The sequence below is a fragment of the Ricinus communis genome, chromosome 5 (genome assembly GCF_019578655.1).
Source record: "Ricinus communis isolate WT05 ecotype wild-type chromosome 5, ASM1957865v1, whole genome shotgun sequence".
Taxonomy (NCBI): domain Eukaryota; kingdom Viridiplantae; phylum Streptophyta; class Magnoliopsida; order Malpighiales; family Euphorbiaceae; genus Ricinus; species Ricinus communis.
Window position 1 is genome coordinate 10,753,874 of NC_063260.1, and position 25,497 is coordinate 10,779,370.

The following is a 25,497-nucleotide window of genomic DNA, read 5'->3' on the forward strand; positions in this document are numbered from 1 at the left end:
GTTTCATTCAATTATCTAAACAACAATAAAATCTTTTAATCTTTTATAATTTTAAAATTCTATTATTATTTTCTAGAAAAGTCCTTAAACTTAAAAAGCCACGTGTTTCTTATAAAAGTATATTAAATAATAAAAATATATTTTCTTTTATTTCATACTAACTGTCATTTTTTAATAATTTATTTAAATTTAATTATAAAAAAATAGTTAAATTAGACTAAATTATTCTTCTATAAATATTATGAAATTTATTACATCTATTTCAATACAAGAATAAAATAGCAAAAAATTATTAGTATATCTAGATATATAAAAAGTGGTAGATAATTAAAATAATTTTTTATTATTTAAAACAGATAAAAAGAAATCGAGTAATACATTGATGCCTATAAATAATCACCCTGGCCTCCCGTTCCATACAGGTGTAAACCTAGAATGTCTTAAGCCATGAGATGATTTGAAATGTGGACATATAATTTGAGGTGAATGCAAATTTATACTTAACTATTTAGTAAAATAAAAAAACATATCATATAATAAATTTGCCTTGGACATTATAAAGTGAATTAAGATTATTTTTACAGCTATTTTGCTTTTTAATCTACTTTTCAATATTTTACTTTTTTGGATTATTAGATTAGCTATTATTAAAGTTTACAATGCACGATAAAAAAATTGTATTTATAAAAATAAATTAACTATTTTTTATGTGGATAAATATTATATATTTGAAATAATTTTATTTTTAGACAGCTGAAAAGTGATATATTTTAATTTATAATTATTAAAAGAGGTGGATGATCTAACTGTCAGATATAATATATATGTAATATAGTAACAAAAGAATAATAAAAAATCCCAATTTTCATATGCTTTTTTTTTCTACAAGTTGGAATCTACAACTAATGAGTCTCCTCCTAATGGGAAAATTTAGAAAAGCTAAGCATCCTTTAAAAGATAGCTGAAAGGGTTACGACATTGAATTAGAAATGATTCAAAAGTTAATAGTAACAATAATCCATTTGCTTGGCATTGAAAGTGCCACCATAATAATTATCAAAGTTCCTTCATATGTTTGTGTGGCCCCTCTCACTTGTGTGTGCACACCCCCAAAGCCTAATCCTTTTCTTTCTTTTTCCCCTTTTTTAACCCTTTTGGTATCCCTTTCCTATAGACAAGAGAGAGAGAGAGAGAGAGAGAGAGAGTGAGAGGAGGCTCCTCTCTCTACTTTGGAAAAGACCAAAGGCAAAGAGACATAAAGAGAGAAGTAAGTTTATGATAATGGCCTCAAAGGCTGAAACTCAAACAGCCCACATGGGACAAAATATACTTATCTTCACACCTAATCAAATCCATTCCCCTCTTCATTTCCACCTTGGCATTTCAGTACCCAGCATATGCTATATTCTCACTCCTTCTCTCCTATCCCCAAAATACCCTTCTCTCCCACTCCACCTCAGCTCAAGCCCATTTTTGTCAGACCAAACAAATACAAAGAAACACCAGTCCAAAATCATAAAATTTTTTAATCCCCAAAATACCCTTCTATTATTCCTATGGATTAATAAACCAAGGGCAATGTCGTCAATTTACTAAAGGAATTAGTGTTTGTGGGACCCGAAAATAGATAGTAAGCGTGAATGATCCGATCCGCGCACACCCATAGGAAGAAGAAAGTGTGGGCTGACAAGAGAGAGAGAGAGAAGAAAAAAGAAAAGAGAAAAGTTCGTTTCTAGACGTTATCGGACTCCAAATCCAAATTCCACCGGATTTTGGGAACCGGGTTCATGTCCGGTCTTTAGGGTTTTTAGATTCTCTTAAAAAGTTCTGAAATTTAACAGTTTCCTCGTAATTCAAGACTTTTTTCGTCCTTTTCACTATAATCTCTGGTCTTGTGTTCAAAGTCTGGATTTTTATTATCAGGGAATTGAAGGGAGGGGTTCAATTTGGGAAGTCTTTTTTAGGGCTTTTCTTATGAGGTTGAGTCTGGGATCCATAGATTTGGGGATCATTGAGTGGCAATTCTGGAGCATGTTATGATGTTTACTCCTCAAAGAAAAGTGTGGTCCGGCTGGTCTCTCACGCCACGGAGTGAGAAGACTGGTTCTGGGTCGGATTCAAAAATGAATGGGTTAAATAATGTAAATTCTGGAGATGCAAGTGTTCTGAAGGGAAAGAGTGTGGCTTTTGCTGAACCTGTGACTCCTAACGGCGTGGGACTCGCTTTGGATGGTGATGATGTTGGCTTGGTGGAGAAAATATCAAAGCTCGAAAACGAGGTTGGTTTTTGTTAAATTTTTTTTCCCATTTAGTGCTTTTTCTGGAATTCTGTGGTTCGGGTTTTGTTGTTTATTAGACTTCTTATAATGGGTTCTTGATTATCTTTTTCTTTTTCTCAATTATAGTGTTTATTGATTTTGGTTTGTTAGTGTCAGGGGCATAATTGTTGCTTTAGGCAGGTAAGATGTTTGCTTTGTTGTTTTGGTAGTATGATTGCAACTGAGGTTGAATTAGCAGAGTGGATATACTATAAAGATTGGCGTAGATAAAGATAGTAATTTAATATAGAGTTACAAGTCTCATGCTTGTGGTGTTATGCTGCTCAAGCATGCTATTGACTATTGTAGTTGTGCTGTGAATCTATTACTGATTATACACATTGCATACTTGGACTTCTTGACTGCTGCCGATGATACTTGGACTCTTTACGTGTGTATCAGATAGGGGTAAATTTCAAGTGCTGCAAGTTGTCTTTGGCTATTTGTTTTCCAATTATGTTTTTGGATTTTGATGTAGGGTAAGAGCATTGAAATTAGGAATTGAATTTCTAATTTCAACACTCTTGTTTTGCATATATTTTCCTGTTAGGTGGGAATCTCTGAGGTTCATACTGTGGCCCAAGATTGTTTCTTTGGCATGGGGACTCTAGGGCAAATTCAAGAGTTCATGAAATTGCAATCACTTTACTTGGGTATATCATTAATTGTTGCCCTTATGGTTCCTTTTTAATTAGAGGTTTTTCCAGTAGCATCTCAAATGTTCTTAATGTTAAAGGCTTGATGTGGCTTCTTCAACTTCCAAAAATCTTCAACTGGAAATTTATGTCTAACTTAAGTTAGTTCTTAGAAAACTGAGTCACAAGAAGAGTTGTGGAAGAGCATGGATGTGTGCAAATTTTTGCGAGTAGAGTTGTGTTTTGATTGGCATTTTGAAGAGTCATGAAAATAATCATAATTGCTTTAATATTTGATGTTGTATGATTCCATTTAACTTACTAATATGAAGCCTCTATGCTTAATGTTTATGATTTTCAACCATGCATTTTTTGAGACAGGCATAGAGTAGTAATATGCACAACAAACCTAATTTATTTAAGAGAGAGTTGATTTAGGAAAGTCTGATAAAATATGTGAGGAGCACGCTTTGTGGCTAAGATGTTAATTATTGCTTTTGATTAAATGGGGACTGTGTATACTGAGTGGACTTTTAACGTTTCTCAGGAAAGAAAGAAAAAAGTTGATTTGCGATTCAAATTTTAAAGAAGCTGCTACATTTTCTGCAGGAGGAAATAAGTGCTAACTGCATAAAATTGAGAAAAAATGATAGATAAGTACACATAAAATAAAAAAAAAAAAAAGAAAAAAAAATGAGAATTGAGAAGGGCAGAGATCACACTGTATATAGGAGTGCGTCCAAATCCAATATCTAAGCCTATGTGACTCTTTGATTCTTTTCCTCATCCAACAAAGATTGCTTTTCTTAGTTGGGGAGCTACAGCATAAATAAGACTGACCTGAACCTTTATCATAAGATTCTTGATATTTCTACAGCACCTCCTGCTTAACTAAATTTGTAACTCCTGTAAACAGCATTCCTTTTTGGGTTATGTATAAATCCTAAAATATAGACCCTTCTATGAAGAGTTGTCTTTTTCTTGAATCAATGTGGTTTGAACGGCAAAATCACACAATTATAAAATGTAAAAGGCGATTCTCAGATGTAAAATAATGACTGCATTTTTATGATTTTATTTTTATCTAAATGGATGAGCTTAGCATTGGTATTATATGCAATTCTATTTGATGTTTATCAATTGTTACAGTTTCATGGATGCAATTCCATATTGTCTTAATATTTTTCTGGGCATTGTAGACTCATGACTGATATCTTAGAGTTTTCAGTTCCTACTTCAGTTAATTGAGGTCTTTTTTTTTTTTCCCACTCTTCTGCTAATTTTCACCTACCAACCTGTATGCCAGCTGTTTGACTACCAATACAATATGGGGATTCTCTTGATTGAGAAGAAAGAATGGACTTCTAAGTATGAAGAACTCAAGCAAGCAATTAGAGAAGCTACAGATGCACTAAAACGAGAACAAGCAGCACATTTGATTGCAATCTCTGATGCTGAGAGGCGAGAGGAGAATCTGAGAAAGGCCTTGGGTGTGGAGAAACAGTGTGTGCTTGATGTAAGACTTGTTTTTTCTTTTTATTTATGCTGTGCACAAATTCCTTATCTGGTATTGTAGTTATCTGTTATTAGCGAGGCTGTTCATTCATATTTTGCTACTGCAAATGATTTAATCATATAATTCTTTGGATAAATTTGAGAATGTGTGCTGCTGCAGTTGGAGAAGGCAGTGCGTGAGATGCGTTCTGAAAATGCAGAACTCAAGTTTACTGCTGATTCAAAGTTGGCTGAAGCAAATGCCTTGATCATTAGTGTTGAAGAAAAATCTTTAGAAGTAGAGTCAAAATTGCATGCTGCTGATGCCAAGCTTGCTGAAGTGAGTAGGAAGAGTTCAGAGATTGATAGGAAATCACAGGATGTGGAATCTCGAGAAAGTGCCCTTCGGAGGGAGCGCATTTCCTTCATTGCAGAGTATTCTCAATGATTCTTACCATTGTTGCTTTTATTATGTTTTGTTTTGTTTCTTGTTCCTTCTTTTTCCATATTTGTATTTCCTATTACTGCAGTTCAAATTGTTGACAATTTCATGTGGTCATATTTCTCAGGAAAGAAGCACATGAGTCCACTTTGTCCAGGCAAAGGGAGGACTTGCGAGAATGGGAACGGAAATTACAAGAGGGAGAAGAAAGGATATCTAAAGGTCAAAGGATAATCAACCAGAGAGAGGAAAGGGCAAACGAGAATGATAGAATTCTTAAGCAAAAAGAAAAGGACCTTGAAGAGGCGCAAAAGAAGATCGACGAAGCAGAAGTAGTCTTGAAAAATAAAGAAGATGAAATGACCATCCGGCTGGCTAATTTGACTCTTAAAGAAAAGGCACTTTTTTCCTCATGCTGAGTGTTATTGATTACAACTGATGAGTGTGTTATAAATTTATAATGTCTATTTGTGTTGTGCAGGAATTTGATGCTACAGGAAAGAAATTAGAGATGAAAGAGGAAAAATTACGTTCGCTTGAAGAAAGCCTGAATGATAGAGAAAAAGTGAGTCCTTGCAATACTGTGTGATATTTTCTGAGAAATTCTTCTACCAGTATGAATGTTCTTTTATTTTCACCTGCTATGATGCATGGAAACTTCACTTAATCGATGCTTCTGCGTTTTGCAAACGTCTTGGAAACTCCAAGAGATGTTTCCAAAAACTATCAAGCCTTCTTTTGTAATTTATAAAAATTGGAGACAATCACATTCCCTGAACCAAAAAAAAAAAAAGAGAAGAAGAAAAGGGAAGATGGGCAATGTGAACTATGAATAAAAGACTCATCAAGTTCCTAAACCAATTTATTAAATACCTAGAGTCCTGAACAAGAACCAAAAATATTAGAGGGCCTTTTATCAAATAACTAAAAAGGTTTTGTTCTTCTCAATCGGCTTCTTCAAATTCCAAATTTTTGAAAGACAAATACAAATTTTGCTTGAGTGGCGACAGTGACTCAAACAGATCAGACTTACTAAGTGGTAGGCGCCCAAATCTATTCTTCTTTATGCAGCTGCTCCATATTATTCTTTTCATTTTTATCAAGTATAGACATTTATTTTTTTTGTTCTTATTTACTTGATTTCTTGTTTTTCTTAATCTTGTTCTTTTAATATTTGTTGATGGTAAATTATATTTGATTATAAACTGTTCTGCTGATTTTTTTCTCCTCTAGTTTTCTTCATACTCTGTTTTGGTTGCTCATCACGAACTTATTTACAAACATTTTGGTAGCTGGAACTATGTTGTGTAATCATTGATGAAAAAGTGGAGCAATTTTAATATGTTCTGTTGGTTATTTACTTACCATTTTTTGCTTGCTTTTGCATCCAACATCAACAGGTTGAGATCCAGAAGCTCATTGATGAACACACTGCTATTTTGGAAGTTAAAAAGCGTGAGTTTGAATTGGAAGCTGATCAGAAGAGGAAATCTCTCGACGAGGAACTGAAAAACAAGGTGAATGAAGTGGAGAAGAAAGAAGCTGAAATCAAGCATATGGAGGACAAAGTTTTAAAAAGAGAGCAGGCATTAGATAAAAAATTGGATAAGCTTAAGGAGAAAGAGAAAGAATTTGAGTCGAAATCAAAAGCCCTGAAGGAAAAGGAGAAGACCATCAAATCTGAGGAAAAGAACTTGGAAAATGAGAAACGCCAATTGAACTCTGATAAAGAGAATTTTCTGAATCTCAAGGCTGAACTCGAGAAGATAAGAGCTGCAAATGAAGAACAGCTGCTGAAAATTCGTGAGGAGAAGGATCAGCTCAAAGTAAATGAAGAAGAGAGGGTTGAGTATGTTCGCTTGCAATCTGAACTGAAAGAGGAGATAGAGAAGTGCAGGCTTCAAGAACAGCTCTTTCTGAAAGAGGTTGAAGATTTAAAACAGCAAAAGGAGAACTTTGAGAGAGAGTGGGATGATCTTGATGAGAAAAGGGTTGAGATTGAGAAACAATTGAAGAGCATTAGTGAACAAAGGGAGAAGTTTGAAAAGCAGAAAGCCTCAGAAGAAGAAAGAATAAAGCATGAAAAGCAGAATGTGGAGGACTATGTTATAAGGGAGAGGGAAGCTCTTGAAATTGCCAAAGAATCTTTTGAGGCCAATATGGAGCATGAGCGCTCTGCACTTGCTGAGAAAGCTCTAAGTGAGAGACAACAAATGCTGCATGAATTTGAACTGCAGAAGAGTGAACTTGGGAATGATCTGCAGATAAAGCAGGAGGGAATGGAAAAAGTTTTGCAAGAGAAGGAGAAATTGTTTGAGGAAGAGAAGGAGAGAGAATTAAAGAACATTAATTTCTTAAGAGATCTAGCTAGAAGGGAAATGGAGGAAATGAAATTTGAAAGACTTAGGATAGAAAAAGAAAGGCAAGAAATTGAAGAAAATAAAAAGCATCTTCAAGAGCAACAACTTGAAATGCGAGATGATATCGATAAGCTTGGTGATCTTAGCAAGAAACTGAAGGACCACAGAGAACAATTTGTTAAAGAGAAAGAACGTTTTATTTTATTTGTTGAACAGCATAAGAGTTGCAAGAACTGTGGTGAAATAACCTCTGAGTTTGTGCTTTCTGATTTAATATCTTCACAAGAAATTGAAAAAGCAGTGCTCCTTCCCAACCAAGGACTAATTCAAAGTGCAACAGGAAATTGTAATCAAAATCTGGCTGCTACTGCAGTGCAAGACAATGATATATCTCCCAGTGCAGGCCGTTCCGCGTCCCCAGTTTCTTGGCTCCGAAAATGCACGTCAAAGATATTTAGTTTCTCCCCAGGTAATAAGATGGAGCCTGCTGCTGTACAAAATTTGACTGCTCCACTTTTGGCAGAGGACAGAGAAGAACCATCAAAAAGGTTAGATTTCACTGCACATGAACCAGAGTTGTCTTTCACGATTGGAAACGATTCATTGGATGTCCAGAGGATACAATCTGATTCTAGCATTAGAGAGGCTGAAGCTGTACAGGATTTCTCTATTGATGATAAGAGCAATATTAACAATGAGGCAATACAAGTTCCGGAAGGGACTCAGCCTTCTAATGTGAAGCTTGGCCGCCAAATTCACAAGAGAGGGAGACCCAGAGTTAGTAGAACACGCTCAATGAAGGCAGTTGTACAGGATGCGAAGGCTATACTTGGGGAGTCCTTGGAGCTTAATACTGAGACAGAAGATTCTAGCCATTTAAAGGCTGAAAGCCGTGGTGAGTCTAATCTTGCAGATGAGAAAATTTCAAGAAATGCACGGAAACGGAAAAGCACTCGAGCTTCTCAAAATACAGTTAGTGAACATGGTGATGGTGATGGTGATGAGAGTGAGGGACATTCTGATAGTATCACAGCTGGCAAGCGCAGGAAGAGGCAACAAAAAGTTGCCATTGTGCAAACTCCTGGTGAAAAGCGATACAATCTTCGACGGCCCAAAAAGTAAGTTCTCAATCTGCTATGTAGTAATTGACTTATAAGCCATGCCATGCATAAGCCATGCCGTGTTTAGTGTCATATGACCATATCTGGCAGGCCTGCTGGTTGTTACACATCATTAGATTCCTTAAATAAGGAAACATGTCCACCTACTTAATTGGCATGTCCGTACTAATTAATCTTCACAAGTTTATCTAACTTTCTCCTGAATTTGTATTACATATGAATAGAGGAGCTAAACCGTTATCTGACATTGGTCGTGAAGATAAGGAAGAAGGCGGTGTTAGGGGTCCAACTTCGACTGGAATTGCCAGTGAAAATGGTGGTAATGCACGTTTTGAGCAGGTGAGTGCTGTAAATACCATCATTTGATATTTTGAACTCCATATAAAAATCCTTGATATGTTCACGAACAAATTATAAATTTGTTAACAACATATGCTGTGTTTATTGGCAGTTGGAGGTGGTCTCAGACACTGATGCTGATTCAACCAGAAACTTGGTTGAATATGCTGCATTGAGTGAGGAGGTAAATGGCACTCCAGACGAGGGTGGGGAGTTTGGTGTTGCAGAGGAGTATAGGAGTGAATCTCATAGAGGAGATGAAGATGACGAGGAAGATGAAGATGAAGATGAATCGGTACATCCCGGTGAAGCATCAATAGGAAAGAAGCTTTGGACTTTCTTCACGACGTAATGATGCTGAATTATGGGCGGCTATCTCTTGTGGATTCTTGATTGTTTTAAATTCTTTTAGGATTGCTGTTAGGAGCTCTTTGATGTGTAGTAGTGTGTATTATCAGATCAGATGTAGTTGTGGTGACACTTCAGGTCTTAATCCAGGTGGAGTGGAGGGATCTTGTGTTCTCGCCCTCTTTTCTTTGGTTAGTTTTTTAGGATTTTCGGGGTTATTTTTGTCTTTTCTTTCTTTCGTTGGTTTTCTATTTTCTCCTTAAAAATATTTTTAGATGATTTGATGTAGCAATGACCAGTGCATATTTAACACTGGAAACATCTTCCACATTCCAATTGTTTGTATCAAGATGCCTGTATTTTACGATAATTGACACTTTGAAAAACCCTTTCATCTTATTTCTCTCCTGCCATATCCTGTCGTTTAACAATGATTCATTGCTAATATTTAGTTCTGCTAACGAAATTGAGTTGGACGGAAGTTTTTGTTTGAGAAGACAAAAAGCTTATTAATGTTATGGATTGGAGGATCAAATAAATATTGTGGTTGCAACATGGCATTCTGTGACGGTCAAATTTTTTCGAGATGTTGAGAATGTTTTATTATAATAAAGAAATGTGGATTAAATTGCCTTCATTTTATTAGTAAAACAAAATTATTATAATTTTTTATTTAAAACCATAAACAGTTATGAATTTCTTATGAGTTGAAAAGCAATTTTAAGACTGTATTTATCAAATAGTTTTTAGAAGTAGTAATTCAAAAACATTTATCATTAACAAATTCCTTTCTCACATAATTCATCATTCTTACTTCCATATTTACGAACAAGACAAGCCTGGATGTGCATTTGCTAATACTCTCTCTCTCTCTCTCTCTCTCTCTCTCCCCTGTTTAACATAACATGCAAATAAGTTTCAAAGTTAAAATCATATTAGTACATCCGGGTTCATTTTGCTTTCCATTTCCCGGATGTACATATTACTGTTATCTGATTCTTTTAAAATTCTTTCATATTTCATCTCTCTCAGAATTGGACAACCAATCAAATAGATCTTCCAGATCCAAGTGAAGTGTAGGCTGAAATTCATTTAGCTAAAAGAACTAGTGTCATGTTCATAAAATCTTAGATTTCTATGATATACGCAGCAGCAACACATAAGATACTAATTAATAACTGAGTTGAGTCCAGCTATACACTTGCAAACAAGATCTGATGATATGGACGCTCAAAATGTTGTATCAGCCTAAGACCTAACTAAAACTAGAGAAAGTTACCTATCTTATGGCACTCCATTTCCACCTTTCAAGAGGGGAAAAACTTGAGCTAATTTACTTTACTAAATAGGCGTCAAAACTTGGTTTTTTGCCTTACATTTCTTTAAAACTCGAAGAACTGTACAGTTGGGTCTCGAAAAGCTGTATACTTGGTTAGTGATGTTGGTTATCTCCTATACACTTGGACTGTTCAGTTACCCTGAGAAAATTTTGGGTGCTTGCGATCCTAATAATCCTCCAAGAGAGTCTCCGGTTACAGTGCATGCATATGACTCTTCAAATCTCTACAAATTTAGCACAAAGTATTTATAAGGACTTGATAGTTTATGATGGAAAGAAATGAGAGATTAGGAAGATAAACATTGGAAATGGTAAGTTTGCCTGACCTGCAGCGCGGCACGCAGCAATCTGCTTGCCTGCAAAATTTTGCATGAATCCAAAGTATCTTCCACGCCTTTATGCAGCCCGGACAACCTCTTCTGATCCGAATGGTGCAATTAGATGCATGGTAGAGCAACCTTCTAACCAGAAGGCAGTTTGGGTAAGAACAGGGTTCACCATTGGTTGTTCTACATTGCGAGGCATGTTGTAGAACATATAGCAGTTCCTTTAGCTGCACCAACATATTAGAAAGCAAATAAATTTGAAGTGCTCCACTCAGTTAACTAATTGTCATTCCTGAGTATATTATCAACTTATAAAAGCTAAATGCTGCATAACAAAAATTTTATATTAAACAATGGTAAAACCTATTAATTCATCCCTAAACTATATGAGTTTTTGGCATTGGGTCCTTAATAAATCATTGGGTTTGAAAAGGTAGTTAAATTAATAAATTGACCAACACTGTTTACTCTAAAAACTAAAAAAATAAATAATTCCAGAATAAATAAGAAACCCATCCCTAGTATCTCATAGCATACTTTACATCTACTGCTACTCAATCTCATCTCTGCCAACACTGAAAAATCACAGCTTCTCTGCAAACACCTAGAAATTATAAAGCTTCAAATAAGAAGCAGCATACTCCATCAGCACAGAATTTCTCTCTTCTTACTCTGAATCTATCGCAGAAGAAAAAATTGTAGGAGCACAGCCTCTATCGATTACAAGATGTCTAAAACCCTTCAACAGCAATCTCTTCCTGTCACAACTCTGGACAGAGAAGATGACACCTCCAATCTCAAACCCAGCAAATAATTAACTGTTCGAGCGGCTGAAAGAAATTGCTTTTGAAGTTTAGATCCATAATATTATGTTGTTATTGCTGATTCTTTTGCTATAGGAAGGGAAGTTTTTATTTGGAATTCTTGATTTGCTGGGTTTTCTTTATTATGAATCCAAATCCTTGCTGGTTCTTCAAATTGTAGAGAATAAAAAAAAGGGGAAACTTCAGTAAACTATCCTATGAGTTAATGTATCTTCATTTTAAGGTTTGTGGTTTGCTTTTTGTCATTTTGGTACCTTGTGAATATGACCGTTAGCAAATAACGGTCAAATTGCATAACGGTGTTATGCAAGTGTTAATGTGATAGTTGGAAGAACAGTGGCTATTGCGTGCCACGTTAGAGTCTCTTAATGATATTATGCAATTTGGCCATTATTTGCTAACTGTCATATTCACAGGGTACTAAAGTGAAAAAAAGCAAACCACAGACCATAAAGTGAAAATATATTAAACCATAAGGTATTTTAATGAAGTTTTCTTTAAAAAGAATTATTAAATTAAGAAGATATAAGATCTGTGTTGATCATTTAACATTAATTGCGAATCTAATTCTACTTGCGAAACAAGTTGTCAGTAGGCTAAGTGACTTTATTGCTATGACCTGATCGCTTACTTTCCAAGTGTCAGTGATAGTTCTACTTCTCTCTTCTAGGTTCTTTGATGATTAAAGGGCTATTGGTTTTTAGAATTTTTAGGCAATTTTCTGGATTTCCTTATCTCTCATTTTAATGTTGATTTATGAATTATATCGACATGAATTTAGATTTGTTTTGGTGTCTAAAAGAAATAAAAGAAACAGAGCCACAAGGGTGAAGTAGAACAAACAGAGCAATAGAGAGAATATTATGATTTTCGTTTTCTAATGGGAAAAAAAATTGATATATAAAATTGTCACTCCCTTTTCACAGTGCATTTTTACGTGCTTTTAACTTTGGTCAAATATGTCCTTAATAATGTCAACAAAAACAACAGTTTAAATCCATTTAAAACCTAATAAGACGTTAAGGACCTAATGCCAAAAACTCGTTTAGTTCAGACTAAACAATGGGTTTTGCCTTGATATATCTACAACAATTATAAATCTCAATTGTCGTATAGACACATAAAGAAACAAAATGGATTTCAGATTTTGCTATTAAGACAATGATTTAAAGGAGGGAATATCAAATTAAGTTCTTCATACCTTGAGTAATCCCCGCCATGCATCTCTATTCTCAGTCTCACAATTAGCAGCAGAAGACTGATAAGCCAACTTATGAATACGAAATAGACCAAATTTCTTATTACGGCATGTGGCACAAACATTCCTATCCTCGGCATTGATATCCTGCTGACAAATGTTGCAGGTGGTTGCAGTAGTGGACATTATTGGATTATGAAGATGATGCAGGATCATCATTGAAGAATGCTTAGCTCGTCGAAGTGTGTCAAACTGATGGTGATTCTTCTGACAGAAACCTAATAAGGTATGCCTATTTTCAAATAACCAACTATCCAGAATAACATCTTCATCCTTGGTATCAGATGGAATATCGTCCACCATAATCTGAAAAGAGAAAAATGAAATATAGAAATCAAAAATGCCAACTTAGTATTTACAAAGACAAAACTTCATATCAGTTTCGACAATGGGATTAACCTTAGAGAGTAGATGTTTTTCTTTGCTACTTATAGCGTGTGTGTCCCCTCCATTGAGGCTGTGCTCCAGATCATGGCATCTGCAGATCATAAATTAAATAACAAAACCACAAATCGTCAGCATAAAATGTGGAGAAGTAGTTAAAACCATGTGAGATAGATATGAGGTTCCATCTACACCAAAGAGCATAGAGCAGATGGCAAGGATTTCTTTTCCTCTGAATCTGAAAGTGAGAACTATGTTAGCATGCAAGTTACCTTTCACATAGCTGAAAATTTTTGCATTGACTGCAAAACCATCGCTGCCCATATGATATCACTTCGTGGCAGGATGTGCAAACAAATTGCAAATGGAGAACAAAGAAATCCTCCTTAACAGGAAAGATAGTTTGCCCTAGCTGATAAAGTAAAAAAAAAAAAAAGTAAAGTTAGAATAACAAACACTTGTTAATAATCCAACCAAACAGAAACTGACAGCAAATATCTTCATCAGCTTCAAATAAAATATTCTATACTTCTTCCAGCTTCATTGATGAACTAATATGGAGATAAATGCATCATAGGGTGCATGTAACCTAATAAAGGTGACTGTTGATCTATGAATATGTCATTGCAGAAATTTCATCATATAAATGGATGTAGACTTCCCATCATATTGGCTCAACTACAAATATTTCAGAAGAAATGTAAAATGGCTGATTAATTACCTTCCAACTCCATACAACTACAGAAGCCAATGTTCAAACTAAAAGAATGTGTAAATATACGTGATATTCCAGAAACACAAATCCTTATGCTTCTTGTCAAAAAATTTACATTGGCGAGCAAGGTTGCAACACCATATGGTTCCTACTTACTATTTTGAAACAGATAAATACCACCCACAACACATGTAGCAGCTATAATCTAGTCATATGCAAGAAACACGAGCGAGTTTGCGTTTTCTTTTATTCTTTTCATTGTTTTATGCTACTCCTAAATTAGATGGCATATTGGAGATTTCAATTGACATTAAAGAGCAGCCTTTGGCTGATTTGAAGCACAGAAAACTCTGCAAATAGAATATTTAATTAATTGCAAATTTGACAACAGAGAAAATCATATAAAGAACTAAGAATACAGACAAGGAGACATGCACAGGCACACACAGACATAGATACATATATAGACAGAGATATTAAAGTTGACAGGATTACTTTTTGCATCAGTAGAACTTCTTTGGTGATATCATCAGAAGGATTTGTATGGCCCATGGCTTTAAGAGTTCTTTTTGTCATTGATTTCTTAATCTTCCTCCCTGAAGATTTTCCATTTTGCTGCTCAATGTTATTGATGATAGTCTCAGCAGCACCAGACCAATAGTCACCATCAAAATATGGCAAGCGAGCTGCCGTTACCTTGGAGTGAAATTGTCCACTAGGAACAAAGAGATGGTCATATAAGTTAGTGACGTTGACCACGACATTTTCTTTGGCTGCTTTTCTTAGCATTGAATTGTACCTGCCAATCCAAATCAGCTAATACTCAAGACACACACAGAAGCATAGGAGATTCTCAAAGACAGACAGACAGAAAAGGAAAGAGAATAGCCTTAGCTATGAAGATTGAAATGGAGGAAAAGACACAAAAAGGATAAGAGGAAAATGAAGCTAGTGTCTCAGGGATGTAATACTATGTCATAATGTCACCATTAGATGGTGAGCAAACAATTCGATCAGCACGTGCACACACACATGCACTTTAGGATTCTAAGTGAGAGTAGAGACAGACCATTGCCGCAACTTGTCAGATTTTGGTGTCTTCTGAATTGCTGGATGGCTATATAAGATATAATCTTCTCCCTTTAGAGGTGGGCAGGCCCATAAATAGCATGCCGCAAAACCTTGTTTCTTACAGTATTCAAGATATCCTATCTGATGAATGAAAAAGACAATGAGAAAAAGAAATAAAGAGAACAGGTTGTTAATCATAAACAACAGGCATAGAAGACAACAGTATGATACCAAGATTTCATGGTAAACAAAAGTACGAAGAGCTTCTCCAGTTGCAGTTTGTCTTTCAGGCCTAAAGTATTTGACCGAGTCCAGATAAGAGATATAAACACAGCGGTGATTCGGCTGACTGCACTCTGATCCAAACTCCTGCACATACATGCCAAAAAGGCATACATCTACTCCTTCAATCTTCTGGAACAAAAGAATCACCTGAAATAGAAAACCAAATAGCCAAGTTATAAAGTAGACCTAAGATTCCCCAATACCAAAAGCACCAATTAACTTTAACACAGAAGGCCTAAACTAAACTTTCCTGAGATTTTGACCATTGAAAGCATTTAAACATAAGAAAATAAGTGGTATATATTTCAGGAAAGCTGAAGAAAATTTAGTGGAATAACCTGGGATTGTCAAAAGGTCTAACTAAGTTTTCCTAAACTCTGAAAGGAACTATGAGGGAAATACATTGATTCCCTCATGATCTTAAACATGAACTCTCACCTTTGAGCTATATGAAAATTCATCAGGGTAATTGCCATCTCGAAAAATTTCTAAGAACTGCTTCTTCACTTTCAACTGTTTCTTAACAGATAACACCACCCTGACAACAAGGTTTTCAGCTCCAGGAACCTAGTAACAAGAGAACATTATAAGTCAATCAAATTCCTGAAGCTAAGATTGTAGATCATAAATAACAGAAATGTTCAAAATACAGGGAAACCTGAGAAACAGAACCCACAAAGACAAATCAGATTACATTGGTCTTGAGCACATAATTTATAGGTAGATGATTTTATTATTAACAAACGCACTTGTAGATATCCACAAAAGTTTTGCATGAAAATCTAATACAAGGACCATAAATGTATATTATTTGTGAAAGAAAAATACATCTAAATAGATAGTTTTCCAGCAGGTTAGTTATGCATGTGTCAGAATTGGCACCTAACCTCATCAATGTTTTTTCCAATAACCTTTGCTTTATCTTCTTTCTCTTGCTGAAGACGTCTAAAGAGTCTTTGCTCTATGAAGTCACTAAGCAAAGTGCTTGGCAAATCTTTTGCGCCAAGAACAGTAGATTTTGGCAATGGCATATGTCCCCACCTTCTAATCTCTTCTAAGCAGCATTTGGGACATATGTACTCAGATTCCCCTTCCATATCTCTTTTATCATTGAAGAGAGCACATATCTGATGTTGCCAGCTTTTACATTTGTCACACTGGACCCACTGCAGAAAATAAAAGAAAAATAAATAACAAAAGCAGCTTACAGTATCCCAAGGCTGAGCAAAGCAAACAAGTTTATTTGCTTACTGGTTCTTCAATTTCCTCATCATTCTTCTTCTTATCCAGCTTTGCCTTGGGGATAGTTATCCCATAGAATGTGATACTCGCACCTCGAGCCTTATAACATAAAGTACAGAAAGAATGCCTCGTACCATTTTCCTCTGAGGCGTTATAATAAATCACACTGCGTTTGATGCGAGAACCACAAGATGAGCAATATATTGGAACTGGGGCTAGTAAAAGCTTATCTGCTGCACACAACTGGCATGTATTCTCATTGGCACAATGAATTTCTTGTTCTTCCTTTTCTTCCTTTGATATTCTCTAGAAGAATACACAGCAGCATATCAGCACGTGTTCAGGAAAAGAGACAGAGAGCTATATGCAGCTTTCGCAAAGTAATAGATTAAGGACATCTTATGTTATCACAAGACAGAAATCGACAATTGAAATCGTATCATGACACAAAGAAGAGACAAAGATGAACCTCAGTAAGATTGTGGGAAAACTAGACATGTATTGAGACAGCAATAGCACATGTAACACATAAATTCATATGCACAATATGCAACTACTCATAATACAGATCAACCAGACTCATGTTTGTATTCTAACGAAAAAAAAGATAAGAAAAAAGGAAAGAACGTGCATGGTTCACTTCACGTTATACAACTGGTTGAAGTGGATGTTCCAAAATATTGAAGCACGATGAAATGAAATAGGGCAGAAAGGGTGAAAGGAGAAGTAACAGCTATTCACAAGGTTTTATTCATAACTATAGATTCCAATAACAATTTTAATATAGTAATCAAAAGCGGTCCTAATAGCAATTTTAATACAGTAATCAAAGCGCTGACAGTAATGTACTGACCTGGCCAATCCACTGCCGAAGGCTTGATATGTGGTCCTTTATTTCATCTGCAGAGAAAAATTCAATCAAGGACACACCTCTTGTCTTTGGATTCTCCGCCTTCATCTCTTCATTCATTTCAGCCTCTAAATCTGGCTTGGCAAGGTCACAATTAGATGCAATCTGTATCACCTCCTCTTTAGAAGAGGTACCAGGCTCTTCAAAGAGAGCAGGCATGGAATTAACCCTTAACTGGTCAGCCTTATCTCTTACAGAATCGACAGTTCCTCCAAAACTTCTAGAGTCTATCTCCTCTGACTTAGGAGCAACAATCAGTTCTTTAGAAGGCCTGCACAAGCTCTCAGCATTAGGACTCAAAAATTGTTCCCCAGCACTATTTCCTTTCTGATAAAACCTTGAAGGACTTTGCATGGGCCTTGTAGAAAATTCAGTGTTCCCCTCCAAAACTTCAGAATTAATAGACACAGGAGATTCTGGCCATTGCAGCAAGGGCAGAAGACCTTCAGGATCAGAGGGTTGAACAGTCAACGGGGCCAAAACAGAAGTTCTTTTATCAGATGACAACAGACTAGAGGACTTATTCACCTTCAGATGACCTGAAAATGGTAGCGAATTCTCTGAACAGTAAGAGCTGGGCTTAAATCGTTTTGTAGGTGGCAGCATGTTTTCTGAGGAGCAAGAGCCAGATCCACCAGTGTTAGTCTTGCTGGAATCCCCCAAAAAGCTACCATTTTGGTGATGATTGTGGGTTAAAGGATGATCTCGAAGAGGACCACAGATATCACAATTAGCATAGCAACATTTGTCAAAATGTGATAGAAGTGCGCAGAAATGTCTGCACTTGCAACTTCGATCTTTACAAAATGTTGAATGCAAATAATTAACAAAAGAAACTAGGCAATCCCCTGTGGGCATAGCTGAATTCTTGTGGCTAGAATATGCATGTAAGATCTTGCATTCAAAAGAATCATGTTTAGGACCAGCAATTTCCTTTGAATTGGAAAGAAGTGAAAAACTTTCTGAAGCAACATGAATGCCATGAAGTTGTTCTGAAGGGAGCTGAGAATGCATAGAAACTGCTTGTCCAGCAATTGGACTGCTAAATTCACCTTGTTGAGCAAGGTAATACATTGGTTCATCCAGATGAAAAGGCTTATTAAATTGCTCATGAGACAAATAAGGTTGCCACTGTTTCTGTTCCAGAATCTGTGCTTCAGGATTCATTCTGCTGAAGCCCATGCTAGAGAACATAGAGTCTTCTGAAATTACTTGAGAAGCATGTTCTGGGATATGCAAAACTGAATCAGTGAACTCTGAGCCTTCTCTAAAAGTAGATACAAAATCTCTGGCAGGAAGGTTCTCATTGTTTGCAACACCTGTAAGTGTCACTAGATTTAGTGTTTCCTGAGAGATATACCCCAAACAAACACTCCAATAAAGCAACAAGATGAAACAAACAAAGGGAAAATGAGTAAGATCACAGAATGAATTATAAGATGCTGCAAGCACAGGAATAACTATATGTGCATAAATGACAGCCTATATTGCAAAAATCATAAAGCCAGCAGGATAGAAAAAGAGAAGCATGTAAGCTCATTACATATAACATATTGAATAAACTATTTACGGATGATAGTTTATAGTACCAAAAACTTTATAAGGGCATACAGCTACCTTCAGCTAGACACACAGTTGTATTAGAGAAGTTGACAATCAAATACAGCTGAGAGAATTCATAGCAGATATGCTACCATAAAAGAGCTACCCAAAGGAATAAAGTGCATAATTATAATTATACCTTAAGGTCATAAAGAAACTAGTTAAAAGGAAAAGAAAAAAAGCCACAATCTAGCAAGTACTTTATTTGTAAGTAATTCGGTACTTGTAAATGCTGAGAATTATCTACAGTTTTTTACTAAGCAAAGCCAGGAATAGAGAACATAAACAAACTATAAGAAAATAAAAACACACAAGTGAAATTCAAACATTCTCAGGACAGTACTAGCAATCAACTGTAAATTACTCAAAATTACAACTTAGTTACTCATTAGCCATTATAGAGGTGAAAAGAACAACTGAAAAACGAAAAACTAAAATATCACTGAGACTACAAATTTTGGAGAATTTACTCAATAGTTGAACTCAAATGCACATACCCTGAGCAAGATATTGTTGTTGACAGCTATCCTTGGATGCAACCTCAAAACTATGTTGATAGTCTTGCTTGGTAAAGAATGGTCCACCATTAAAAGCTTCAACCTCGGAAAAGCCATCTCCATTGGAACTTGCGGTAATGGTAGAACCCCTTTCAGAAAATGTAGTAATGACAGAGCTCATTTCAGGAGAAAGGAGCATGTCATTAGAAATCTGCCTCATGTGTGAATCCTTATTATCAAGTAATTCTATAGACAGGAACAAAAGAACTATAATGAGAAAAAGTAAGTATCAAATTAAGCAGTAAGCCTGTTGGAGGGGGTCAATCGATCACCTTTTAGAAAGCGAAGTTGATTTCTGCCAGCCACCATTGAGTTAGATCCACAAATGTTTTGGTTTAAGTGATTAGAAGGAGAATCTGCTGCATCTGAATTGTAACCATGAGCCAAACCCAAGGTTGGCATCACTTTGCATGGAGCAGTGTAGCTGGGCAATTCAGGACTGCAGTTTAAGCCAACCATCACCCTTTGGATTAAGTCCTGCAACCGCCATCTCAGCACATCCTGATTCATATACTCCTCCTACACAAGATTTTAAAAACAAAATTACAAGTTAGACATGTGCTTCCATGAAACTTCAACTGAACAAGAAATAAAGTGCAACAAATTGATTTACCTATTAATAACAAATGTCTGATGCAAAAAGGGAAAAGTCATCAAATATTAAACATAGTCAATTGTGATTCAAACGATGATTAGGCGGCAGCATGGTTTTAAATAATGGCCGATACGTTATGTATCACCCGTTTTGTGATGAGATTTTGGCCTCCCTAAATGTTATTTTGCAGATACATTATAGGAAATCTGGAAGCAACTCAGTTTCCTTTAGTTTTTCACATTCTACTTATGTTTTGTAACTATATCCCTTCTTTTCAGATTCCAAAAAGGAAAGATTCTTCACTAGAGCCTTTAGCCAATATGTTTCTAAATTTACATTTCAATGGGCATTGTTCCTAAAAATTTACAGTAACAAAAACCCTTTTGGACCGATACAGTGCGATCTGATCCAATACCATTGCACTTCTCGATACCTATACAGTTTGCTATATTGTTATTTTAAACCTTGATGACCGCAGATAACTATTCCTAGGGACTTCAAGCTATTACCAGGGTTTTAAATAACAGTATCCGGAAACATATCAGTATCAGATTCAGTGTAACGATATCTGATTGTATCAGACTATATCAACTTGTATTATCAGGTGCTATCATGAATTTTAAAAACAATTAGTAAAATTAAAAAAAAAAAAAATTATATTAACAATCTCCATCAGTAATAAAAAAATAAAATAAATTCTTCAGATACGTATCAGCCTGTATCGGTCATAAAATCTGTTACAAACAATACAGAGCTAATATACTAGCTACTTCTAAGTCTCCTGTGTGTAATGCCTCATATACCCTTTCATCTCCTTCAATTTCCATTACATAACAGCCGATACGATATGTATTGGCCGTTATTTAAGACCCTGATTGTTATCCTAACTTATTACTTAGAACAAAAAAAAGCAATTAATCTAATTAAATATATATTGTTAAAATGATATACCTCTGAAGCAGCTTCCATGAATAGTTGGTTTTCTAAGAGGTTAACAAAATTGGATCCTAGCTCTTTCCATTGATAATTTGCTTCCAATTCACAAATTCCAGCACTGTATAAGAATTGAAACAGTAAAAAGAAAAGCAAGACACTATGAAATACATTCCATTCATCAATGCAGATTCATGCTCCTTAATGTTTAGGAGCAAACATTTCATACAAAGTTAAGGCAAGCTCCTAAAACTTACATCCTCTTTCTAACCAAATCACGAAAGCAGCTGATTCTAGGACCATTGCGCCAGTCATTCAGGCCATTCAATTCATTTGTGGGGTGACGATGTGTGGCAGTCCCTCCCAACTCAAACAGACATGCAAATTTTGAGAAAGAAAAGTTTTGTTTCTGGCCAAATGTCTTCCCTGACATATTTTCCTTTGCAAGCATCTAGCTGAGTTATGTAGGCTTATTCATACTGCACGAACTACATAATACAACAAACACAATATAAGAAAGAAAAAGAATACAATTCAAGTAAATTTAGTTCCAATATACTGCATAGAGACTGGTAAAATTTAGTTCTCATATATTGCACATATAAATCTAGTTACAATCTCAAAGACATTGTCACAAACACACAAAGTCGGAGAATTTAGACGGTACCTAATAGAAAATGGATAATAAATAGATCCTACCAAAATAAACATTGACAGAGTAAACAAACTAACGCAAAAATCCTTTCAACATTAATGCAAACCATCATATGTCTGGTAACTTGTCAACCCATTTGTATAGAGTTTTCCCAATTTTCCCTTTCAGTAACAAGCAGCTATCAGGCAACCACTAACACCTCGACAAAGCATGAATGTAGGCCACATCAAGACACCTCATTTGTACTCGATTGCATCATCACAAAAAAGTACTCTCATGTAGTAGTACCAATATAAAATTAGCTAGGGCACAGATTCAAAAGCCACCTCAAATATGTTGCTCTTAGAATAATTACCAAGAACTACAACAATTTAGTAGCTACCTAAGGCACAAAAATTAACTAGAATTATAATTTAATCCAAATAAACTCCTACAATCTACCACAAACCAAAAAAAAAAAAAAAAAAAAAGAATTGTACAAACCCCAACAAAGCAATCAAATTCACAACGATACACTTAACACGCACAACTATCATGATCATCGCCAAAAAGCAGCCGTATACGGTTATATTAAGTCCGTATGCTGTCGCGTATAAAGCTCCGACAACCCGAAAAGATTCGGTTTTTATTTGTTTCTTTAAAAAAAAAAAAATCTTAAAACTAAAAGCGCACGTGCGCAATAGGGTTTTCTAAATTATTAGCCTAATGACGATGAGAACGACACCGTTTGAGCCCTTGACACAATTCAAAACCTAGAAATTCGAGCAAGCAAGAAGACGAAGAATTGAATTCAACAGAGAAGAAAAATTAAAAAAGACATAAAATTGAAGCTTCAAGATCGTATAATTTACAATGCAGATGGATCGGGTAGATAATTGATAAAGCGCAACCTATCTTTTTGTTTGTTTCTTTAATTTTTAGGGCTAGTAAGAAAACCTCAAGAAGAAGAGACAAAGATAAAAAGAAAGGGTTTAAGGGAAATTAAAAGTACCTGTTACTGTTAAAAGAAATGCTCTTTTTTTTTTTTTTCTTTTGATGATTTTGTATTGGTTAATAATATCTACGCGTAATTTTTGGATATTTATATGTTAAAATTGTTTCTGGAAATCTGTGTCGGTGGTGGGCCCTACAGGATATGCTTTGACCTTTTTTTAGTTTGGTTTTGGATATGTGGGTCCGCGTAGCGTATTATTCTTTACTTCAACTATTAACTTAAGAAGCCGTAATTATTTTCATAAAAAAAAAAATTATCAATTAATTTCTGATTTTCTGTGCTTTTAATAAATTTATCTACTTTTCAGAATTTATAAAATTAAATAATTACTTTCAATTTTTTAACAAAAATACTTTCAATGAAATTTTTAAAATTTTTATAACGAGAACGTTTATGTATTATGCAGATGCAGACGTGGCAATCATAAATATTAGTAAAAAGAAAAAAAGAGTTAGTCAACAAATTACGTTTGTTGAGTCATCAATTAAACTAAATGATGTGTTTTGGCATCAATTTGTCACTTTCAATAAATCAAATCAAAAAAATCCTAACTTTGTTTCATATCCTCAAATTGTAAACTAATACAAACTTACAAAACTTAACTACCTTTCTAAGACAAATGATCACTCTTTTTTATCGACTGCGGAGTCCACTACCTTGAAAGCTAGGTTTGTGGTCCCCTACATTGTGGATTTCTGTTCATTTGATCTACTAAAAGTGAAATTATAACTATTTGATTTGTTGGCGAGACTGCTGTCATTCAATCTCAGTAAGCGTTATTGAGAAGAACTGCATAGGTACTATAATTATGCTGTTACATTATATTATTTTTATCAAATGTTGATGTTTGCTAAAGTTTTGACTTTTTAGGTATATAATAGATTTTGTTTAATAATTGTAATAATAAAAAAATTTAAGAAAATGCATGCATGGTCTAACATGTTGTGGTATTTATTAATTTGCAGTATGGATTTATTTACCGTAGAAGTGCACCATGTAGGTTTTTTTTTTTTTGAAATTAACCTAGGCACATAATATGTTGGGGAAGATTGGCTTTTGTGATAACTGCGACTCGGACAAGTTTGGGTTTTTCAATATGGAGGGCATTGTGAAGGACTTAAGGTATTCTAAAGTTTTGAAAATGGGATACATGAAACTAGAAAGTGGTGGTTTCTACTTCTTTGAAGAGGATAAAAATGCTATGGAAATGTTAAAATTCATTAGGAATGGGGTGATTGCAGTTTCTTGTGAAAGGGAGGCTATAGTCGAGTTGATTGGAGAATGATGTAGAAGATGATAATGGTGCAGATTTGAATGAGAATGCATAACATGTAAGTGATAATGAAGTTGGTGATGTAGATGCTTCATAGATTGCTGGTGAAGTGGAAGGTGGTTAAGTTCATGTTATGGCTGAAGAAGAAGACATTAGTACTGATAGTGAAGATAGTGACTCAAAGCCTATTGAAGTTAGTGATACGAATGATGGGTTGGGTGATTCTGATTTTAGCTCAAATGATGAGGAGCATTTGAAGCTATGAGGAATTTGAAATGGGCTAGAAGACATGAAGTTGAGTCTTATGATAATGAGAATGAAGCTACCAGTGGTTGGAAGAGAATGATTCAAGCTCTAAACAACACAAGAAAGGGTTGTTGAGTTAAACAATGGAACTGGTGTGGCTAATGTAAATGATATAACTAGTCAAATGATTAATCTAAAAATAAGTGAATTGAATAGGATTGAGACTGCTACAATCATCTTAGAAGATGAAACCCAAAAAGAAGAGAGTGGTTATAAAACAAGTTATGCTGATTCTGATGAGTCTGTGATGACTTTAGTATCATTAGATGAAAGTGACCTCTCTCCACACATAAAAAAAAAAAAAGAGTAAAGGCAAAGGTGTATGCTCCAATTGTGACTAGAAAAGTTTAGAATTATGTATTGGCCTAAGACTCAAGGATATGGTTGAATGTAAGGGTACAGTGCAAACATGGGTAATATTGAATGGTCGTAACATAAGATGAAAAAGAAATGGTGGTGGCAAGCTTAACGCCATATGTGCCACAGATTGTCCATGGAGACCATATGCTAGCAAACTATAGGATGAGGACACTTTTGTGATAAAGACATACATAGGTGAGCATGATTGCATTAGGGAACCAACTAATAGGCAGGTAAACTCATAATAGTTAGTAAAAAAGTTTTTAGGTCTTTTTCGAAGAAATCCCAACTATAGTGCTAAGTTAATGAAAGAAGACGTCAAGTTAACATCCGATGTAAATGTAACTTTAATGACTTGCTACAGGATAAGTGGAAAGCCCTAAACAACTTGAGAGGCTCATTTGTATAATACTATGAGAAGTTGAGGTCATATGAAGCTGAATTGAAGAAAATGGACAAGGAAGGCAGGTTTGAGTTGAAGGCAGGTTTGACTTCCTTCAGAGGTTGATGTTGAAGGAAATTATGTATTTTAGAGGTTTTCTTATTCTGTTCAATGCATTAGTTAAGGATTTTCTAGGTGGTTATAGGTATATGTTAGGGTTTAGTGCATGTTTCTTGAAAACAATGTTAAGGGAGCATTAGTTTCAATAGTTGTTAAAGATGCTAATAATAAGATGTATCCAGTGGCATGGGCAGTTGTTGAACGTGAAAATAAAGTCATATCGACATGATTTCGTTAAATATTTGAGGAGCTGGCTATAATGGATGGGCTTGGTTGGTCATTCATAAGTGACCAACAAAAGGTATGTAC

At 35.2% G+C, this 25,497-nt stretch overlaps 2 protein-coding genes across 9 annotated transcripts; one reads left to right on the plus strand and one right to left on the minus strand.

Annotated features, from left to right (window-relative positions):
* The first annotated feature begins 1,672 nt into the window (after positions 1-1,672).
* On the plus strand, positions 1,673-9,456 carry LOC8277321 (nuclear matrix constituent protein 1). Its single transcript, XM_002525923.4, has 8 exons — positions 1,673-2,279; positions 4,260-4,469; positions 4,629-4,882; positions 5,017-5,287; positions 5,371-5,454; positions 6,290-8,367; positions 8,595-8,709; positions 8,822-9,456. Exons 1-8 carry the CDS (start codon positions 2,037-2,039, stop codon positions 9,059-9,061), a joined length of 3,495 nt encoding a protein of 1,164 aa, XP_002525969.2. The 5' UTR covers positions 1,673-2,036; the 3' UTR covers positions 9,062-9,456.
* Positions 9,457-10,200: 744 nt separating this feature from the next.
* On the minus strand, positions 10,201-22,938 carry LOC8277322 (histone acetyltransferase HAC12-like). Of its 8 annotated transcripts, none has more exons than XM_048374054.1 (17): positions 22,745-22,938; positions 21,356-21,586; positions 21,117-21,219; positions 19,843-20,089; positions 19,511-19,756; positions 17,355-18,730; positions 16,511-16,807; positions 16,147-16,425; positions 15,698-15,826; positions 15,206-15,406; positions 14,973-15,115; positions 14,399-14,702; positions 13,461-13,600; positions 13,204-13,282; positions 12,748-13,110; positions 10,723-10,949; positions 10,201-10,620 (listed from the first exon to the last, which is right to left on the minus strand). In XM_048374054.1, exons 2-17 carry the CDS (start codon positions 21,547-21,549, stop codon positions 10,590-10,592), a joined length of 4,359 nt encoding a protein of 1,452 aa, XP_048230011.1. In that variant the 5' UTR covers positions 21,550-21,586; positions 22,745-22,938; the 3' UTR covers positions 10,201-10,589. The 8 variants fall into 8 exon arrangements, with proteins under 8 accessions (XP_048230011.1, XP_048230013.1, XP_048230015.1 ...); XM_048374056.1 differs by lacking the exon at positions 22,745-22,938 and adding an exon at positions 22,605-22,726; XM_048374058.1 differs by lacking the exon at positions 22,745-22,938 and adding an exon at positions 22,281-22,536.
* Between the last annotated feature and the right edge of the window lie 2,559 nt (positions 22,939-25,497).

What these genes read in the sequence shown, in the direction of transcription:
- LOC8277322 (XM_048374054.1), bottom strand. Translation starts at nt 21,549, where the DNA reads ATGCTTGCAAAGGAAAATATGTCAGGGAAGACATTTGGCCAGAAACAA. An exon ending in GATTTGGTTAGAAAGAGGAT is followed by an intron (nt 21,220 to 21,355) that starts GTAAGTTTTAGG and finishes ATTCTTATACAG; the next exon opens with TGCTGGAATTTGTGAATTGG. An exon ending in TCATGGAAGCTGCTTCAGAG is followed by an intron (nt 20,090 to 21,116) that starts GTATATCATTTT and finishes AATCTTGTGTAG; the next exon opens with GAGGAGTATATGAATCAGGA.
- LOC8277321 (XM_002525923.4), top strand. Translation starts at nt 2,037, where the DNA reads ATGATGTTTACTCCTCAAAGAAAAGTGTGGTCCGGCTGGTCTCTCACG. An exon ending in TATCAAAGCTCGAAAACGAG is followed by an intron (nt 2,280 to 4,259) that starts GTTGGTTTTTGT and finishes CCTGTATGCCAG; the next exon opens with CTGTTTGACTACCAATACAA. An exon ending in ATTTGACTCTTAAAGAAAAG is followed by an intron (nt 5,288 to 5,370) that starts GCACTTTTTTCC and finishes TGTGTTGTGCAG; the next exon opens with GAATTTGATGCTACAGGAAA.